This window comes from Alligator mississippiensis, chromosome 4, assembly GCF_030867095.1.
Source record: "Alligator mississippiensis isolate rAllMis1 chromosome 4, rAllMis1, whole genome shotgun sequence".
Taxonomy (NCBI): Eukaryota; Metazoa; Chordata; order Crocodylia; family Alligatoridae; genus Alligator; species Alligator mississippiensis.
The window spans coordinates 92321762-92339285 of NC_081827.1; the positions used below are offsets into that span (position 1 = coordinate 92321762).

The following is a 17524-nucleotide window of genomic DNA, read 5'->3' on the forward strand; positions in this document are numbered from 1 at the left end:
CAATGCACAGTGCCTAATTTTACTGCGCATTAGCTTATTAGCACAGTTATTGCTGTGATGTTCTAATGCGCAGTAAAATAGGCTACTGCGCATTAAAGCACTCATGTAGATGTGCCCACAGACTGGGTCAAAAATGACAGAACCTGGTCTAAGATTTGCTCCCCCTCCAAAGGGCAAATGTGTGTTCTGTTCACTCCAATCTAACCTAGGCTGCTTACAGAAAACCACATAATTTAGACTGATTCCATCTTGGGCTTTTTGAATGTCAGTACCTAGCCATACTTGTTTTTAAGACATCCTAATGAGATGATACTAGTAGCTAATAGAGTCGGTAATGTACCCAAAAGTAAACTAAGATTTTTTTAAGACACCACTGTTGAGATAGTACCAGTAGGTAACATAAGTCTGTAATGCAACATAACGTATAGGAAGGTAAACTTGTGATAGCCTTCCGCAAAGAACACATTATCTAATTTTTACTTATAAATATTGATAATGCAAAGAAAACAAGAAACTCCATATTTATGACATGCAAAAAGTAATGGTATAGACTGTTTTGAGGCTTCATACCTTTAGCATGGTTTTTAACTGTTTGAGGAAATAAAAGCTTGTGCATGTTCAAAGAAAGGAGACGGTTGTAGCATCCATCAGTTTCATTATTTATTATAGTTAATATTTGAAAAATATCCTTTAACAAAGATGAAGTATAAGAGCATTGCAAAGAACAAATATAAAACCTGCATTGTCCCACTTTAAAAAAGGAGTTTAAAATACAATCAGTTTAATTTCAGAAGGAGTTAATATGGTACCTACGTGATGCTGAAACATTTTTTCTGATCTGTATATAAATACAGGAAAATATACTCTATATTCACATATGAAAGACTGATAGTTACATAATATTCAGTACATAATGAACAAAATTTCTTTATGAAATCCATGGTGTGTTTCTGTAAAAACTTCAGTAAAGAAATTTTAAAGAAATAACTAATGAATATTGCAGTGAAAATGAATACAATTTGGTCCTTTAAAAAGTTGTTAATCCCAAAATAAAAATATTTATCACTGAACATCCCAGATTTCACAGAGAAGGGGTGTGAATTTATGATCATTCACTCTCCATGACATCAGCATCTCGGCATGATGATGGTTAAATGTCCGTAGTTCTGTAAGGCGACCCAAAAGACATGCAAAATGTTGAGGGTTATCTGGATGGTGAAGTTTGCAAAGTTTCTGTAGAACATCAAGCAGTGGTTCTTGAAGCCTTTCCACAGATTCTCTGTCCTTGATATACTGTCGATCTAGTTTTGTTTTTAAAACAATAAGGAAAGAAATAGTTAGCCAGCATGAATTTTGATATATTGCAAATATTTATTTTGATTACTTATGAGGAAAACACGGACTACAGACAATACTATAGAATTGCAAAGATATTTCCTGTATACAATAGTCAAACCTGCCACAGAGAATGTTGCAAAACAACAAGAAAATAAAGTGCCTCAGTGTTGTAATAATGATTTTTTTTTATAAGCTCCTTATTTCAACCCATTATAACTTTAGCACACACAAAAAAATTGGGAAAAAGTTTTCCATGCCAGCAGCTGGTGCCTTTGGCTTGTCAGGGTGATCAGGTGAGAGGTTTGTTGGATATTTTGGTTACAAGAAAACACACACAAAGAAATAATCAAGAAATAGTACTTCTCAGCTTTTTCTTGTTTAAAATGAAATTCACTGAAACATAGAGGGCCTGCACAAAGCCACACATAGAACTAGTCAAAATTTTCCATCAAATATTTTTAATGTAAAATTGGGTTTATGACTAAACACACTTCGTTGTGAAAAGTATCTGCTGTTTGTAGAAATGTTTAACTCTTTCAAAATTTTAAAAATCCTATTAGGAAAAGCTATCACCATATTTCCTGGGAGCTGAAATTCAGATGCCTTGTGCCCCTGTTCCCCTCTAGGAACTGGCCAGTAGCATAAATGGGAAGGCAGGGCAGCAGCTTGGGCACCCCTTTTGTTGGGGAAGCCCAAAAACAGCTATTGCTGCTGAAATAGCTGATCACACTGCAGCAATTGGCATGGCAGGAACCAGGCACAGAGCTGCACTACTACACCTCTACAGCAGGACCACCATCCAATGCAATATCTCACCACCAGAATCAGTGGTGTGTCTAAAACGGGTTGGCAACATTTTTGCGCAGAGTGCCAAAAACATCTGCAACCTTGACTTATAAGATATTGGCATGCCAGGGGCAAAAGGCAGGGGAGCTACGAGAGGTCCGATCTTTGTGACAGCAGAGCTCCAGTCCCTTCCCCACCATCCACCCCACGGTGCATGTGCCAAGCAAAATGCCTTCACGTGCCATACTCTGGCACCTGTGCCGGGGATTGCCTACCCCTAGTCTAAAACATGTAGACAAGCCAGGGAGCTTGGCTAACAAAGGCGAATAAGGAAATACATGGGGCATCACAGCGTCAAGTATATATCGAAACTTGTCAAAGGCCACCTTTCTTCTTGCTGCTGTTGTCCACAGGTTTTCTAGCATGTGCTTCTGATATGCCAGCTGGTAATTGTTCCATAAGACCTAACCCCTTCATTATTGATTCTTTATTCAAATATACTTGAGGGAGAAGTTTCCTTTCAAAGTTCTGATGTTCCATTCACACAGTGAAATGCTGCAACATACTTGTTACTCATATTAATAACAAATAGAATTTTCCATATTTAGAGGAGAAAAGCCCTCTCTGATGCCAACTGAGATGTTCATTTTTATTCAGCTGCTATAGGTATGTGATACTGATGACTCCCTATATGTACAGCACCAGTGATTTACACATCTGCCATTTGTCTGGTGCTTTATTCCCTCTTCTCAAATTACTGTCAAATATTTACTTTAGAACTATAAATTACCTGGTGACAGAATAACTATTGCTGTGAGTAGAGCATATTCCTCTTGTGTCATCTTCAGCTCTCCAACACTTTTATAAAAATTAAACATGGGGGTTATGTATTCATCGGAGATACCTGTTAAAAAAAATCAGTGATAAAATTAAAGATTTTTTAAATTGTAAAACTAGTCTTACTAATGCCTCAGTGGCCTAAGCAATTGACAGCATTTGTGGCTTTCTCATGTGTATCGGAAGAAAAACTGGCTACATGCATAAAAGAGTTCAGTGCAGTCTCATTTACTTACATAAAATATCCACAAAGTCCTGTTGGTTTCTACTGTGCATTTAGGGAAATAAGAGGAGCTCACAGTTTTCAAGCCTACCTTTCTAGAAGTCCTTTTCCCAGAGGAACTCTGTCCCTCTGTTCTCTCTCGCATGACTGCGCCTCTCATTGGTGGCTGGCACTCCTCTGGCACTGCTTGCCAAATAATCTTTTGGTGCAGGGGTAGGCAACGTTTTTTGGCTGGAGTGCTGAAAAAACCACAATGTCTATCTTGGAAAGTGCCAGAGAGCTGACATGCCGGAGCCCGGAGCAGCTGTTTGCAGCCTCCCGCCTGCTGCCGGCCCACGGAGCCCAGTCGGCTTGCAGCAGGGCTTGCAGCCTCCCAGCCACCTGCTGGGAGCAGCCTGGGCTCTGTGGCTGGCAGCAGCTGCTTAGAGCCTGGGCTGGCGGTGGTGTGCCAAGCGCAACGGCCTTGCATGCCGTGCTCGGCACGCGTGCCGGGGGTTGCTGACTCCTGCTCTAGTGTCCTATATTTGCAGTCAGTCCCAGGGCAGTAGCTTCTGTTGCTTGTAGCTACCTTCCTTTATAAAAGGATGTTACTGCTCCTTCCATTGAGCCTGCAAGATGAGTGCTCAGCAAGTCTAACGACTTTAAACAAGTCTAAGATGTCATTAGGATTCAAAGGCTTGCTTGATGGCAGCCATTACATACTCCATATTGGCATAACATGTCACATTGTAAACTACCATCTAACTGAACTATGAATAATCCAAGTACATCTGGGCTGAAAGCCTATGAATATTTCGATCTTATTGGGCAGTCAAGGTCTATTGGTTGGTGTTCTTTATGTTCTTTCTCTTTTGTTTGTCATCCGACTACTATGTTCTTTTTAGATAAAATCCATAGGCTCTGATATTACGCTTAAGGCCTGAGTGAAGGGCACTATGCTAAATTATATTTGCTCCTCTTCACCATTTGTACTTATAAGCAATAGTACATCTAACCTAATGGCATTGTCTAGCACTGAAGTAATTATTTGGGTAGAACCAAACAGATGCAGACTACAGTTTTGGTAAGTATAAAAAGGTAGAAAGCTATCTTCCCACACCCTTTTGTACTTACAATTGGCAGTTCATTGGTTTAAGAATCTGGAGCTCTCCCAGCCAGAAATTCCACGGTTAAATTCTGACCCTCCTTTTATAGAAGAAACTAGCAAATTGCCCATCAAGAATGATGTGGGAGTGGGGGCGGAGGGGGGAAATTTGCTAATCCTAACCCGAAACCCCACCCACGCTGCCACCACCTCCCACAAGCAGGCGGGGGGGGGCGGGTAAGCTTGCCTTGCTGTCCTCTCCTTTCCCCTCTGCCCCCCTCCGCCAACACCCCATGCTGCCACCACCTCCAAGGAGCAGGGTCAGAGGGGTGGCAAGGCCAATGGCACTGGCCTTGCCCCCCCACCCTGCACCGTCCCTTCCATCCCCACCTTCATGGCAACACACCTCCTATCCGTAACACTCTTGGAGCACTGTGATTGGTTGTTTCAGTAACCAATCGGAGTGCTCCAAGAGCGTTACAGATAGACAGACGGACTAAGCCCTTTATTATATTAAAATCATGTGTGTATCTGGGTCTACATATTATGGGCTTGATTCTCTCAAGTTTCTTAACAGCACTCTGGCAGTAAAAACAGATGTAAATGACATGTGCATCTACTACATCACATACATCTGCTGCATGTTAAAAAGTTGTGCTGATTTTTATAGCATGGCAGGGTACGTTTCTACTTTCTTATTAAAGTAGAACAGTTGCTAGATTGCTCAATATAGCAGCTTCAAACTACTGGATGTCAGCTTTCCATGATAAGGTCCAGACCAGTGCTTCTGTAGCAGCAAGGCCACAGAAATTTACCATGAAGGTACAAAGGAAAGAAACCTACTCTTTTCCTACACATGAAAACCATATGATTTGTTACCTAGTTATCCCAACATCCAGGAGAAAATTTGTTTGAGTTTTGCATTATCCTGAGTGCAAACGTATGATTTTGAGTGGGAACCATATGAAAATGTGTGAGTTTGCATGATTTATACAAAAGGAAGCTGAGGCATAGTTTTAGTCAATATTGCTTTGTGGTTTGTAGTCTGTTCACCTGGGAAACCCAGAGTGAAACACTTTTGGCTCAATCACAGAAAGAAAACAGAAACATGGAGCTGTCACTTGATTCAGTTACTAACTAGTAATTGTCTACTATGATAGGAAGAAAGTTTTCTACTGTTCCAGCAGAAGGAAAACATGCTTTTTGCAGAATAAATTTAACCTTTGTGGGTGCATACAGGAAGTGAGCATACAAGTATATTATTAACAGCCTGTGTTCATTTCAGGTTATCTGTAGCAATAATGACAGTTCTTATAACATTTTTTCACATTGTCAGGCCCGTTTGCGAAGGGTCAGAGTCAATTAAGTAAAAATATATGATGAGCATCTGCTTGTCATGTGTTAGTTAATCATACTGTTGGGGCTTAGACACAGCAAACTTCAGCCAGAGCCTCTAATTTTCTGCTATGATTATCTCATAATAATCAGCTAGAGTTAGCTCTTTTAAAGGTTGAACAGCTGTTTCTGCTAAGCTTTAGGGTCCATCTATTCCCTTTAGAGAGAAAACACTTACAATCCAAAGCTCCACTATGATTAAATATGACATAGCCACATGCCAAAGCTCTTATGAAAACTAAAAAATGCGAAAGATCTGTATCATTTAGCACTGAACTACGCCAGACAAAACTGCTGCTGGAAGTGACTGGCACAAAAGTGGCTTAGTGAGGGTTAAGGAACAAATCTTGAGCACTACACATTTAGAGGTGTCACAATATTGACTTAACAACTGCTTGGCAGAAGACCAGGAAAACTGGAGAAGGCATGCATAGAAAATGAAAGGAGGAGATGGGAGTCCAAGGAAGACACCCCTCCTTGCCATCCCTTTCTACTTTCTCTCTCTCAATTTCTGATGTTGCCAGTTCTCTTGCTATTTATTACATGACTTCCAACCTTTAGTACTCTGGTCCCTGCAGTCAAGTGATCATATAAGTATCTCAGCTTACATTTCAAAAAGAAAATTTCAGCCCTTATTTTTGCAGGAAGAAGTTTGAAAGTGTGACCGCAGGATACCGCAACATCTCATACCACAAAGTCTGAAAAGTGTACCTAAAATGTACCCAAGTGAGTACATTTATGTTCAATCTCATGTTTATTTATTTTCAGGATTTTCTGAAGTCCTGGCTTAATTATTGAAAGTTTGATGTTGGGACTGCTGAGTTTCTGTGCCATGCTCTTCAGTCAGTCTGATGCATGGTCTACTTTCATGCAATGTAAAAATGTCTTCAGTCAATAGAACAACCTGGGGATGGTCACTTTGCACCTCAGCACCAGTGGATTCCTGAACCAACACAGGCTTAGGTAGTTAAGATAGCCACAGAAGGATTATCTCAGTGGTGGGCTGCCCAAATGCAACCTCTTTCTGCTACTTACTGTAAAAGCATTCATGATAATGGAGCACAGAAGTAATACAGTATAAATTATTTATGTCATTTTAAGTTCAGCTGTTTACCAATAGGACATGGAAGAAAAAGGAAGGCAGACCAATCCCCTAGAGTGTGGCCAGATACATGACTAATGGAATTTCAAATATATATATTGGATTTTATCCCAATTTCTAGGCCAAATTATGTGTATCCCAGTACAAGTACCCTACACAGGTCAGAGCTCCTTCGCATCATCTGAGCTGTGGCAGCCAATTGTTGTTGTTGTTTGACAATAAGGTAGAGTAGTAGAGGTGTGCATGATGGTCTGAAGACAGACAGACTGAAGATACAAGCCTTGACCCAAGGGTTTTACAGTTGATACTGACTGAGATGTAATATGCCATATATAGTGGACGGAAGGGCAGTTTAACACAGACAAGGCCATGCAACTGTTAGTTCTTTTATTTAAAATATTGCTTGAATCTTAATAGGCCAGGTGTAGAGGCCATTACTGGCACAGATTTCAGGAAGAAGCTGCTTCATAAACTCAAAACAAAATAACCGTGTTTCCAAGGCACTTCAGGCAAGCTAAGTATCACTGCTGTGGGACAGTGCCAGTTGGCCCAAACACATTACCTTATAGATGTGGCTACACATTCACTATTTAAATAGAAAATTCACAAGGGTGACCTGCGAAAATGCCCCAAAACATATCTAGCATGTCCCAAATTTATAGCTGGTCCAATAAAAGATATTACCAAGCAAATCCTGCTTTCAGTTTAGAAATCATAGAATCATAAAAAATAGGGCTGGAAGGGACCTCAAGAGATCATCTAGTATAACCCCTCGCTCAAGGAAGTGTCTGTTCTTTCTAAATCATCTAACCTATTTTTTTAAAACTTACAAGGATTTCCCAGTAAACATAGGAGATTTGATTCATCTACCTGCTATACAGTTTTTAAAATTTAGATAGTAAGCTTTTTGAGGCAAGGACTATTTTAGGATATGTATGTACAGTGCCCAGTATAATAAGTCCCTAACCCAAGCATCGCACTACAGAGAAACATAAAGGTTGGAAGAGGGAAAAGGAAGGTTAGAGCAATAAAGATTGTGCTTATGCTACTATTAAAAGGAATAAAGTCTGAAAATACTGCAATAGTCAAATGAAGCAAGAGACTGTTAAAAGCTAAAATATATATTTTAAAAGACCAGTTTTCATGAGGAGACTTCTCCAGGCTTTGAGTTTCATTACATCTGTATTTCTACAGGCCTGTTTCACATCATTTCATTATGCTTTTGTAACTAGCTGCTGTCACAAGAGGGGGCTGTTTTCTAATACAATTGAAAATATTTCAACTTTGACTCTATAAATCATCAGAAAAAACAGAGAAATGTTCAGGGTTATAGTTTCTCTTATCAAATATATAGATTGTTTCATCTCCATTTAGCTCCTCAGGTAGCAAATTAGAGGTGGCTTTTGGTATAGTTTGGATAATTTTGTTTGAGCCATATGATCTTAAATGCTACTGCTGCAAGTTCACATTTTTAAAAGTGAAGCTAGAAACTACTGTTTGAAAAATCCAGTTAAAAATTAAAATGAAACACATTTTCAACAAATATTACTTCTCTTATTTATAAAGGTTCTGTACTGTACAATTAATATAGGACTATCTTCTTGATTAACGTTCATCATGCATTGTTTCTTCCCTCTCTCAAAAAACTTCAGCTAGTCGCATTTATTCTATGAAGCAACCCAGGTACAAAGAACATCCTAAATCTGTGTTCCATTTGGTGAAATCATTTATGAGCTTGTGCCAGCAGGGTCAATTTGTCTATGAAGTTTATTAATCTACTTCAGTATCTTAGTCTAATGGCTGGATGTTATCTGCCAGTGACATTGATAGGAGATGCATTCCACTGATTTCACTGAGAGCTCCATCAAACTATTAGACTAAAAGCTCTTCAAAACAGAGTCCCATTGGTTCAGCGCACTTTACATATTGTAAAAATTCAGTATTACTTATAGTTTATATACAAATAATCTTCATCTTGCCTACTTTGAGAATTTGAGCCTACAATAGAGGTAATAGGAAATTTGCTTGCATAGGATCTACAACTTCAGATCACAAATATATAAGAATTAACGTAACCAGAGAGTATGGGTAATCCTTTGCCGTATCTATCACTTGTTAGGTCTTTATTTTGTGTATGCACCTATCTTAATTTGTCTTGTAAATAACAAAAAAATAGATTGATACACCTGAAGGTAAGCTTTAGAGTAGTGCTTAGGACATCCAGATGTTTAAATCTGGAATCTTGAACAAGCTTCCTTATAGACAATGCATAAATAGAAAAGGCCTTTTCCTATGTTCTATTCAATACAGAAAAGTGTTACTGAAGATGTTAAGAATCATTCTAATTTAAGGAGGTTTCCTTTTAAATAGTGAAGAATTGCAGTTTGAATGTGTTGTCATTCAATTGGTTATCACTGTGGACAATACCACCATTCTGCCTGTCTCTCCATATACCTGGATGCCATCTTTGACTCAATGCACTAAGGTCTCATGCCCAGACCATGCATAAGTCTTGAAAATTCTTTCTGTCATGCATATATAAGATACAGCCTTTCCTATCCATGTAGACAGCAGCCATTCTTGTTGCTGCAACATCCTTTTCTCTGGTCTTGATGAATGCAGACTTGTGCTGCTCAAATCCATCCCAAATATCACTGCAAAGATCATTTTCCTAACCTGGTTGCTTTGACCATGTCACTCTTCTTTTGCATTCTAGTGTCCTCCCTTTTATTAGCACATATTTGTCCTTGCCTGAAGGCCCTCTACAACCTCTCTCTCATCAAGAAGTCAATACTCCCTGCAACAGGGAATCCTAACCTTGTTAACTGCAATCAGAGGAGGAGCAGGACTTTTGTAGCCCACAGGGACCAATGACTACAATGGCCATCCACAACAAGAATGCGAACCCCAAGGCTGGGGGACCTTGGGAAGGTGCAGGGCAAGAACAGCCAAATCTCATTAGAACAAGTAGAAGCGGTTGAGCTAAGCTGCAGGGAGTGGGGAGGGAGACTGATTATCAAGCAAAGCGGAAAACCCTGTGTGTGTCGGGAAAGGGGGTGAGCAGGAAGGGGCAGAGCTCTGGGGCTCATAAAACCAGGACCTGAGGGCTAGCAAGGGAATCTAACCTTGCAGGCAGCAGGAAGAGGTTCTCTTGGAGGAGATGGCTGTAGATGAACTGTCCAATGCCACAGGCAGTATATGCCTGAGAAGCACCCTCCACTATTGGGTTGAGACCCAGGAAGCTAGGGTCTGAGGCAGTGGACCTAGACTGAAGGGTCTCAGTCAGATAAAAAGGGCTGAAGCTGGGCAGACAGATACCCAGATAAGAGTTTTGGGGCCCAATGTTGATTTGAATATAAAAGTCTGCTATGAACTAGCAGAACTGGCAACTATAGGCCAGTCAGTCTCACCTCCATCCTTGGTAAAGTCTTTGAAAAAATTATCAAGGCTCACATTTGTGAGAGCCCAGCAGGACAAATTATGCTGAGGGGAAACTAGCATGGGTTTGTGGTGGGCAGATTGTGCCTGACCAATCTAGTCTCTTTCTATGACCAGGTTACGAAACGCCTGGACACAGGAGGAGGGGTGGATGTTGTATACTTAGACTTCAGGAAGGCCTTCGATACGGTATCCCACCCCATACTGGTGAACAAGTTAAGAGGCTGTGATGTGGATGACTACACAGTCCGGTGGGTGGCCAATTGGCTAGAGGGTCGCACCCAGAGAGTCGTGGTGGATGGGTTGGTCTCGACCTGGAAGGGTGTGGGCAGTGGGGTCCCGCAGGGTTCGGTCCTTGGACCGATACTCTTTAATGTCTTCATCAGTGACTTGGACGAGGGAGTGAAATGTACTCTGTCCAAGTTTGCAGATGACACAAAGCTATGGGGAGAAGTGGACAAGCCGGAGGGCAGGGAACAGCTGCAGGCAGACCTGGATAGGTTGGACAAGTGGGCAGAAAACAACAGGATGCAGTTCAACAAGGAGAAATGCAAAGTGCTGCACCTAGGGAGGAAAAATGTCCAGCACACCTACAGCCTAGGGAATGACCTGCTGGGTGGCACAGAGGTGGAAAGGGATCTTGGAGTCCTAGTGGACTCCAAGATGAACATGAGCCGGCAGTGTGACGAAGCTATCAGAAAAGCCAATGGCACTTTATCATGCATCAGCAGATGCATGATGAATAGGTCCAAGGAGGTGATACTTCCCCTCTATAGGGCGCTGGTCAGACCGCAGTTGGAGTACTGCGTGCAATTCTGGGCGCCACACTTCAAGAAGGATGCGGATAACCTGGAGAGGGTCCAGAGAAGGGAAACTCGTATGGTCAAGGGCCTGCAGACCAAGCCCTACGAGGAGAGACTAGAGAAACTGGACCTTTTCAGCCTCCGCAAGAGAAGATTGAGAGGCGACCTTGTGGCTGCCTATAAGTTCATCACGGGGGCACAGAAGGGAATTGGTGAGTATTTATTCACCAAGGCGCCCCCAGGGGTTACAAGAAACAATGGCCACAAGCTAGCAGAGAGCAGATTTAGACTGGACATTAGGAAGAACTTCTTCACAGTTCAAGTGGCCAAGGTCTGGAATGGGCTCCCAAGGGAGGTGGTGCTCTCCCCTACCCTGGGGGTCTTCAAGAGGAGGTTAGATGAGTATCTAGCTGGGGTCATCTAGACCCAGCACTCTTTCCTGCTTATGCAGGGGGTCGGACTCGATGATCTATTGAGGTCAATTCCGACCCTAACATCTATGAATCTATGAAGGTTCCAATGAGAATCGTCTGTGAGGTGTGGGTGTGACTATAGGGGTGGCTGGTTCCTAAGGCAACTAAGGCCCTGCTAAAGATGAAATACATCCATGAAGTAAAAAACAGAGAGGTAAAAGTCTCTAAGGAGTAGGCCACCCCAGCTTTCATAGGCATCCTCCTCTTTAATTAACAACAAATCATGGCAGGCGAGAGATAGGATGCAGAGGAAGCCAAGGAACATGGACTGGCCAGCCTGGCTACTAGGGGCACCGGACTCCAGTGAGAGCAAGTACCCATGCCTGTCACACTCCCATTGCTACTTGGCAGGTGATGCCAACCTCCATCATTCACTTGTTCAATTTTCAAGAAAGCACTTTCATGCTTTCTCTTATGCTTTTCCTCATGTTTGGAAGGAGCTCCAAGTAAACATCTACACTGTTACCTAATTTTTCTTCTTTTATCTCCTCATAACTTTTTTGCCTCTATGCCTACAAAAATCTTGACAACATTTACATGATTACTGCGTTAGGATCCCTGTCCTAACTACGGACCACTTCTGAGTTCGCCGCACTCTGGGTTTCCAGGAAGCCACAGCATAGCTCCTCTCCGGGAAGGCACACAGCATTAAAAAGTTAATGAGTGGCAAGATTTTTTTGTGTGTGCAGCCGCTTAGAGGGAACCTTGCTTCTGATTAATATTGTCTTACTGTTGCAGTATAACTGCCCCATGGGTCTGTTTGCATCCATCTCTTCTTTCTTGTGTTATATTTAGATTATAAACAAGGACCAACTTGTTCTTCTGTGTATATACAGGCCAAGTCCAGCAGCCTATGTTTTGGGCCCCCAAGTATCCAGTAATTTAAATAATAAAAGCTAGAAACAGTGATTATTCCTGAGCCAAAATTTTCCCATGGATGCAGATGTGAGTTCCTCATTGTAGTCAGTGAAAACGATGTATTCATATCCCAGGACAGAAGATGGCTTCCTGCCAATACTTCAAAACAGTAGCTCCGCACATAAGTGACTGTACTTTAGCATCTGTAACCTATCCGTGAAGACAATGGTGCATTTCATAATAAAACAAATATTCCTCTATTCATGGAAAGTTCAGGGTCAAACCTGATCACATTACTTCTAGATATTTGACATCAGTGACAATTTGTGAAATAAGATCTAGAGGAGAGTATCAGAATCTAGTTCTTCATGACTGCTGAAAAAGCAGATATATATTGTAAATATGTTCAGTAAGGGCTGGATATTTTGTTAAGTTCTAAGGATATTGTTGCACTGCTAGAAAGTGGAATTTGTAAATTGCTTTTAAAGTTGGAAAAATAAATTAAACATGAAATTACCAAAATACCAGCCTTGCACAGAAATGATCAATCAGCTACAATGTTGTGTATGTGTTCTGAAGCATTAATTAACATAAATAAATGACACAAGCGCTCATTAATGTTCAACATTTTTTGTACTGTTAATTAGGTTTCATTAGTAGCCAGCACAGGAAAGGATTTCATCCTTAGGAATATCTAATGAAAGAACTTTCATAGCATATTATGTTAAAGACCCTGAGGGCATAAACAAAGCAGCTAGAGAGATGTGCTGCTACTTAGGCAATATATTCCCACTAATAAATAAAAACATACTACATCAGCATAAGAATAAAAATGAATACTGCTAATGCTGAAAGGTCATCACCACAAAATCTCTGGTTTCTTTATCAGAAAAAAAATTCAATACAACTGAAGAAAGGGAAGCATAAATATTAATAGATGAAAGCAGTTTCCAAGTGAATATCATGACAGATGACAAAACACTGGACAGCCTGTGACTTTTAGGCAGCCTTTTTTTTTTTTAATTTTTATGGGTATATACGTCTCAAAGCTTGACAATGGAGCCTAGATGACATTTGAACACTTGTCTGCACCTAAAAGTTGTCTTATGTTATGGATAGAAGTTCTGACTAAGAACCAAGTGTAACAATATCATTTTTGTTTGCATGATCAGAACTTTATGAAAATTAGGCCCCTAAAATATGTGTCAAGTTAGGCAATTTAACATGGAATCATCCCAGTTCTCCAGTTACTTTTGAAAATTTAGATATCAGAAGTCAATGATTCAGTTTGTCTGGTCCTGTGAAAAGTTTTTAAAATAAGATTTGATTTTCTGTGTGTGCTAGACCAAAGTCTTCAATAGCTCAAAGAAAAGATACATGTGAGATCAGATGGCCAATTGGATTAAGATGATTAAGGCATGCCAGTTTCTGTAACTAGCTGCCCACAGAAGACTGATATAGCTAGCATCATGTCCTGCTAAATCTAATTCCTGAGTCCAAATGACCAGGTACCTGGTCAACCCTTTACAGTGTGGTCAGCTTTAGACACAGTCCAAAGTAAGAGTCAAACATGTACCTCTGGGTGCATAAAAACACACCTATGACTGCTTGCCACTGTGCCATTAAATGGAGGACCTGCCACATGAGAAGCAAACATGAAAACCACTACACTACTAAAACCACTATTTTCTCTAACTAATTATACATTTTAAATAACCTTACTACCAAAATGTGGACAATACAAAATGCTGGAATATATTTTAAGGTGGGCTTTTCTGTTCCAAAGCTGGCTGGTACCATAAACTAACAGCATTTCTTGTATCTATGCCTTAGTCTTCAGAACACCTAAAAGAACCTTTAATTTTTCAATACTCTCTCATAATAAAACAACTATTTTGGATATGGCTACATGTGCCACTACATTTTTACTCCGTTTTGAAATTCTGCATCAATCTAATGATCAGCAGCAGATGTTCTAGGAACTATTCAACTAAAGAGACAGTTTTTGAGAGAGAGGCAAAGATATAGCTTAACATTTCACTAATGATGACGCACTCTGACATGAAGAAAATTTGCAAGCAAAGGCATCAGATTTGCCAAGTGCTAATTAACTTGTAAAAATCCAATAAAATACAAGGAAAATAAACTTTAGTATTCAGGTCAGCAGCAGCAGTCCCTCAAAATGAGGATGACAGATCATCATCAGCAGTAAATAGAGAAGTCATTGGTGAGTCTACAGATGACCGAGGAGGCCAGTCTGAGATGTACGTATTCAACTGCAGATGTGGCAAATAGTGCTGGGAGGAAAAAGTAGATCTTGGTGATGCTGGGTCACAGCTTTTTCTCTTTGTGTCTCGTGTCTATCTGCCTCCATAGTGAAGCAAGTTTGCTCAAAATGATCGATGCCTTGTACATCATAGTGCTATTGGGAACAATTTAGCACTTGAGTCTCCCAGGTATTGATGTTAATATTGCATTTCTTCAGATTGGCCTTCAAGGTGTCCTTGAATCTCTTCTTTTGCCCACCTCTAGAGCAGTGACCATTAGTATGTTGGGAGCATAGGACTTGTTTTGGGACTGGTTGGGACTAGGACTTATATGGTATGTCTTGACCAATAGAGCTGGTACCATATAAACACAGCTTCAATCCTGGTGGTGTTTGCTTGAGCCAGAACTGGCTCAGTTCTTCTATCTTTCCAATTAATATGGCATATTTTTAAGACATCACTTATGGTAATATTTCAAAGCTTTCATGTGTTTTCAGTATCTTGTCCAAGTTTCCCACGTATACAACAGAGTAGAGATGACAACAGTCTGCTGATTGGAATAAAAGAGACTCAGTAGGATAGCTCACATGACTGGAGCACTGTCATGGATGGGTATAAACTGTTCAGGGAGGACAGGCAGGGGAGAAGAGAAGGAAGAGGAGTTGCTCTTTATGTACAAGAGCTGTAAGACTACACAGAGCTCCAGTATGGAACTGGAGATAGGCCTGCTGAAAGTCTCTGGTTTAGGGTCAGAAGGGAGAGCAACAGGGTAATATCATGTTAGGTGTCTGCTATAGACCATCAAACCAGGAGGATGAGGTGAATGAGGCTGTCTTCAAACAGTTAGTGGAAGTTTCCAGATTACATGCCCTGTTTTTTCTGGGGGACTTCAATCACCCTGACATCTGCTGAGAGGAAAGGACAGCAATGCACAAGCAATCCAGGAAGTTTTTGGAGAGGGTTGGAGACAACTTCCTGGTGCAAGTGTTGGAGAGGCCAACTAAGGCCATGCTCTTCTTGACCTGCTGCTTCAAAATAGGGAAGAATTGGTAGGGAACAGAGAAGTGGATGGCAACTTGGGCAGCAGCAACCATGGTATGTTTGAGTTCAGTATCTTGAGGAAAGGAAGGAAAGAGAGCAGCAGAGTAAGGACCCCGGATGTCAGAAAAGCAGTCTTCCACTCACTCAGGGAACTGATGGGCATGATCCCCTGGGAGGCCAGTTTGAGGAGGAAAGGAGTCCAGGAAAGCTGGCTGTACTTTAAAGAAACTTTATTGAGAACACAGGAATTAACCATCTTGATATGCAGGAAGACTAGTGAGCAGGGCAGAAGACCAGCTTGGCTTAGCAGAGAACTCTTCAGTGAGCTAATTAACATGCTCCAGCAGCCTCCATATCTCATGTGTTCAGCATCCCTGAACTTCAAAATGGCCAGGGTGTGGGGGGGGGAGGCCTTTAAATAAAGCTTGTTGAATGAGCTTTAGTTAAAGCACCCTGCCACCATTTTGAAGCATGGGACACTGCATACATGAGATGCTGTGGGCACTTTAATTTGAAGCTGCTCTTGGATCTTCTGTAATTAAAGTGCACCACCACTCAACCACTGAAGCATGTGTAAAGATGCCCAATGGCTCTATGTCTAGTTGACAGCTGGTATCAAGTGGAATGCCCCAGGGGTCAGTCCTGGGGCTGCTTTTGTTCAATATCTTCATCAACAACCTGCAAGATGTGATGGATTATACTCTCAGCAAGTTTGAAGATGACACCAAGGTGGCAGGAGTAGTAGATGTGCTGGAGGGTAGGGCTAGGATTCAGGGACACCTCAACAAATTGGAGGATTGGACCAAAAGCAATCTCATGAAGTTCAATAAGGATAAGAGTAAAGTCTTTCACTTAAGACAGAACAATCCCATGCACTGGTACAGGCTGGGGACAGACTGACTAAGCAGCAGCTCTGCAGAAAAGGACCTGGGGGGTTACAGTGGATAATAATCTGAATATGAGCCAACAGCATACCCTTGTTGCCAACAAGGCTAACTGCATATTGAACTACATTAGAAGGAATGTTGCCAGCAGATCAAGGAAAGTAATTATTCTCCTCTATTCTGCACTGGTGAGGCCACATCTGGAGTAGTGTGTCCAATTTTGAGGCCCCCAACTACAGAAAGGATGTTGAAAAATTGGAGAGAGTCCATAGAAGGCAACAAAAATGGCTAATGGGCTGGGGGCATGACTTCTGAGGAGGGGCTGAGGGAACTCAGCTTATTTAGTATAGAGAAAAGAAGACTGAATGGGGACTTAATAGCAGTCTTCAGCTACCTGAAGGGTGGCTACAAAGAGGATGAAGCTAGACTGCTCTCAGTGGTAGCAGATGACAGAGGAAGGATCAATGTAGCAAGGGAAGTTTAGGTTAGATATTAGGAAAAACTCTCACCAACAGCAATCCCTCATGGTCAAGGATGATCCCTCCCACGGGTCAAGTAAAATGTTGTTAATGAGACCATTGATGGCTAAGAAGGCTGATCCTAGAGCCACAGACTGGCAAATGTCACAGGTGGTAGTTAAAGGTAAGATCGGGACCACGTATTTCTCGGTCTTGTTTCCTTTCCTTCCATTTCCTTTAGCCGCAATTTGAGTAATCCCTCTGGAAGCAGCTATTCAGTCAGGTAAGATAAGTTGCAACAGCCTATGTTTGGGGCACCTTTTCTAGAACCCTCCCTATGCAAGGTGAACAGAGGAGATCCTAAAAAGGACTGCTCAGTGGCAATCGCAGCTGCCAGCTCACCCTCCTGTCCCATTTCAATTAAAGCAACCAACACGTGACGGCTGCCTGCATGTGGATCCATGACTAGGGACTCCCAGAGATCACTTTGTCCCCATCACCACTCATCCATTGCCACAGGACTTTGTAGAGGTTATG

General features: G+C 41.4%; 1 protein-coding gene across 3 annotated transcripts in view; it reads right to left on the bottom strand.

The window, feature by feature from the left end:
* Positions 1 to 647: 647 nt before the first annotated feature.
* Positions 648 to 17524, bottom strand: part of NR1H4 (nuclear receptor subfamily 1 group H member 4) — a 79047-nt gene continuing 62170 nt past the window's right edge. For all 3 annotated transcript variants that reach the window (XM_019480980.1, XM_019480981.2, XM_014595210.3), the window contains 2 exons: positions 2915 to 3028; positions 648 to 1301 (listed from right to left, as the gene is read on the bottom strand). In XM_019480980.1, the coding sequence (XP_019336525.1) occupies positions 1063 to 1301; positions 2915 to 3028 (353 nt within the window). In that variant the 3' untranslated portion in view covers positions 648 to 1062. The remainder of the gene's footprint in view (positions 1302 to 2914; positions 3029 to 17524) is intronic.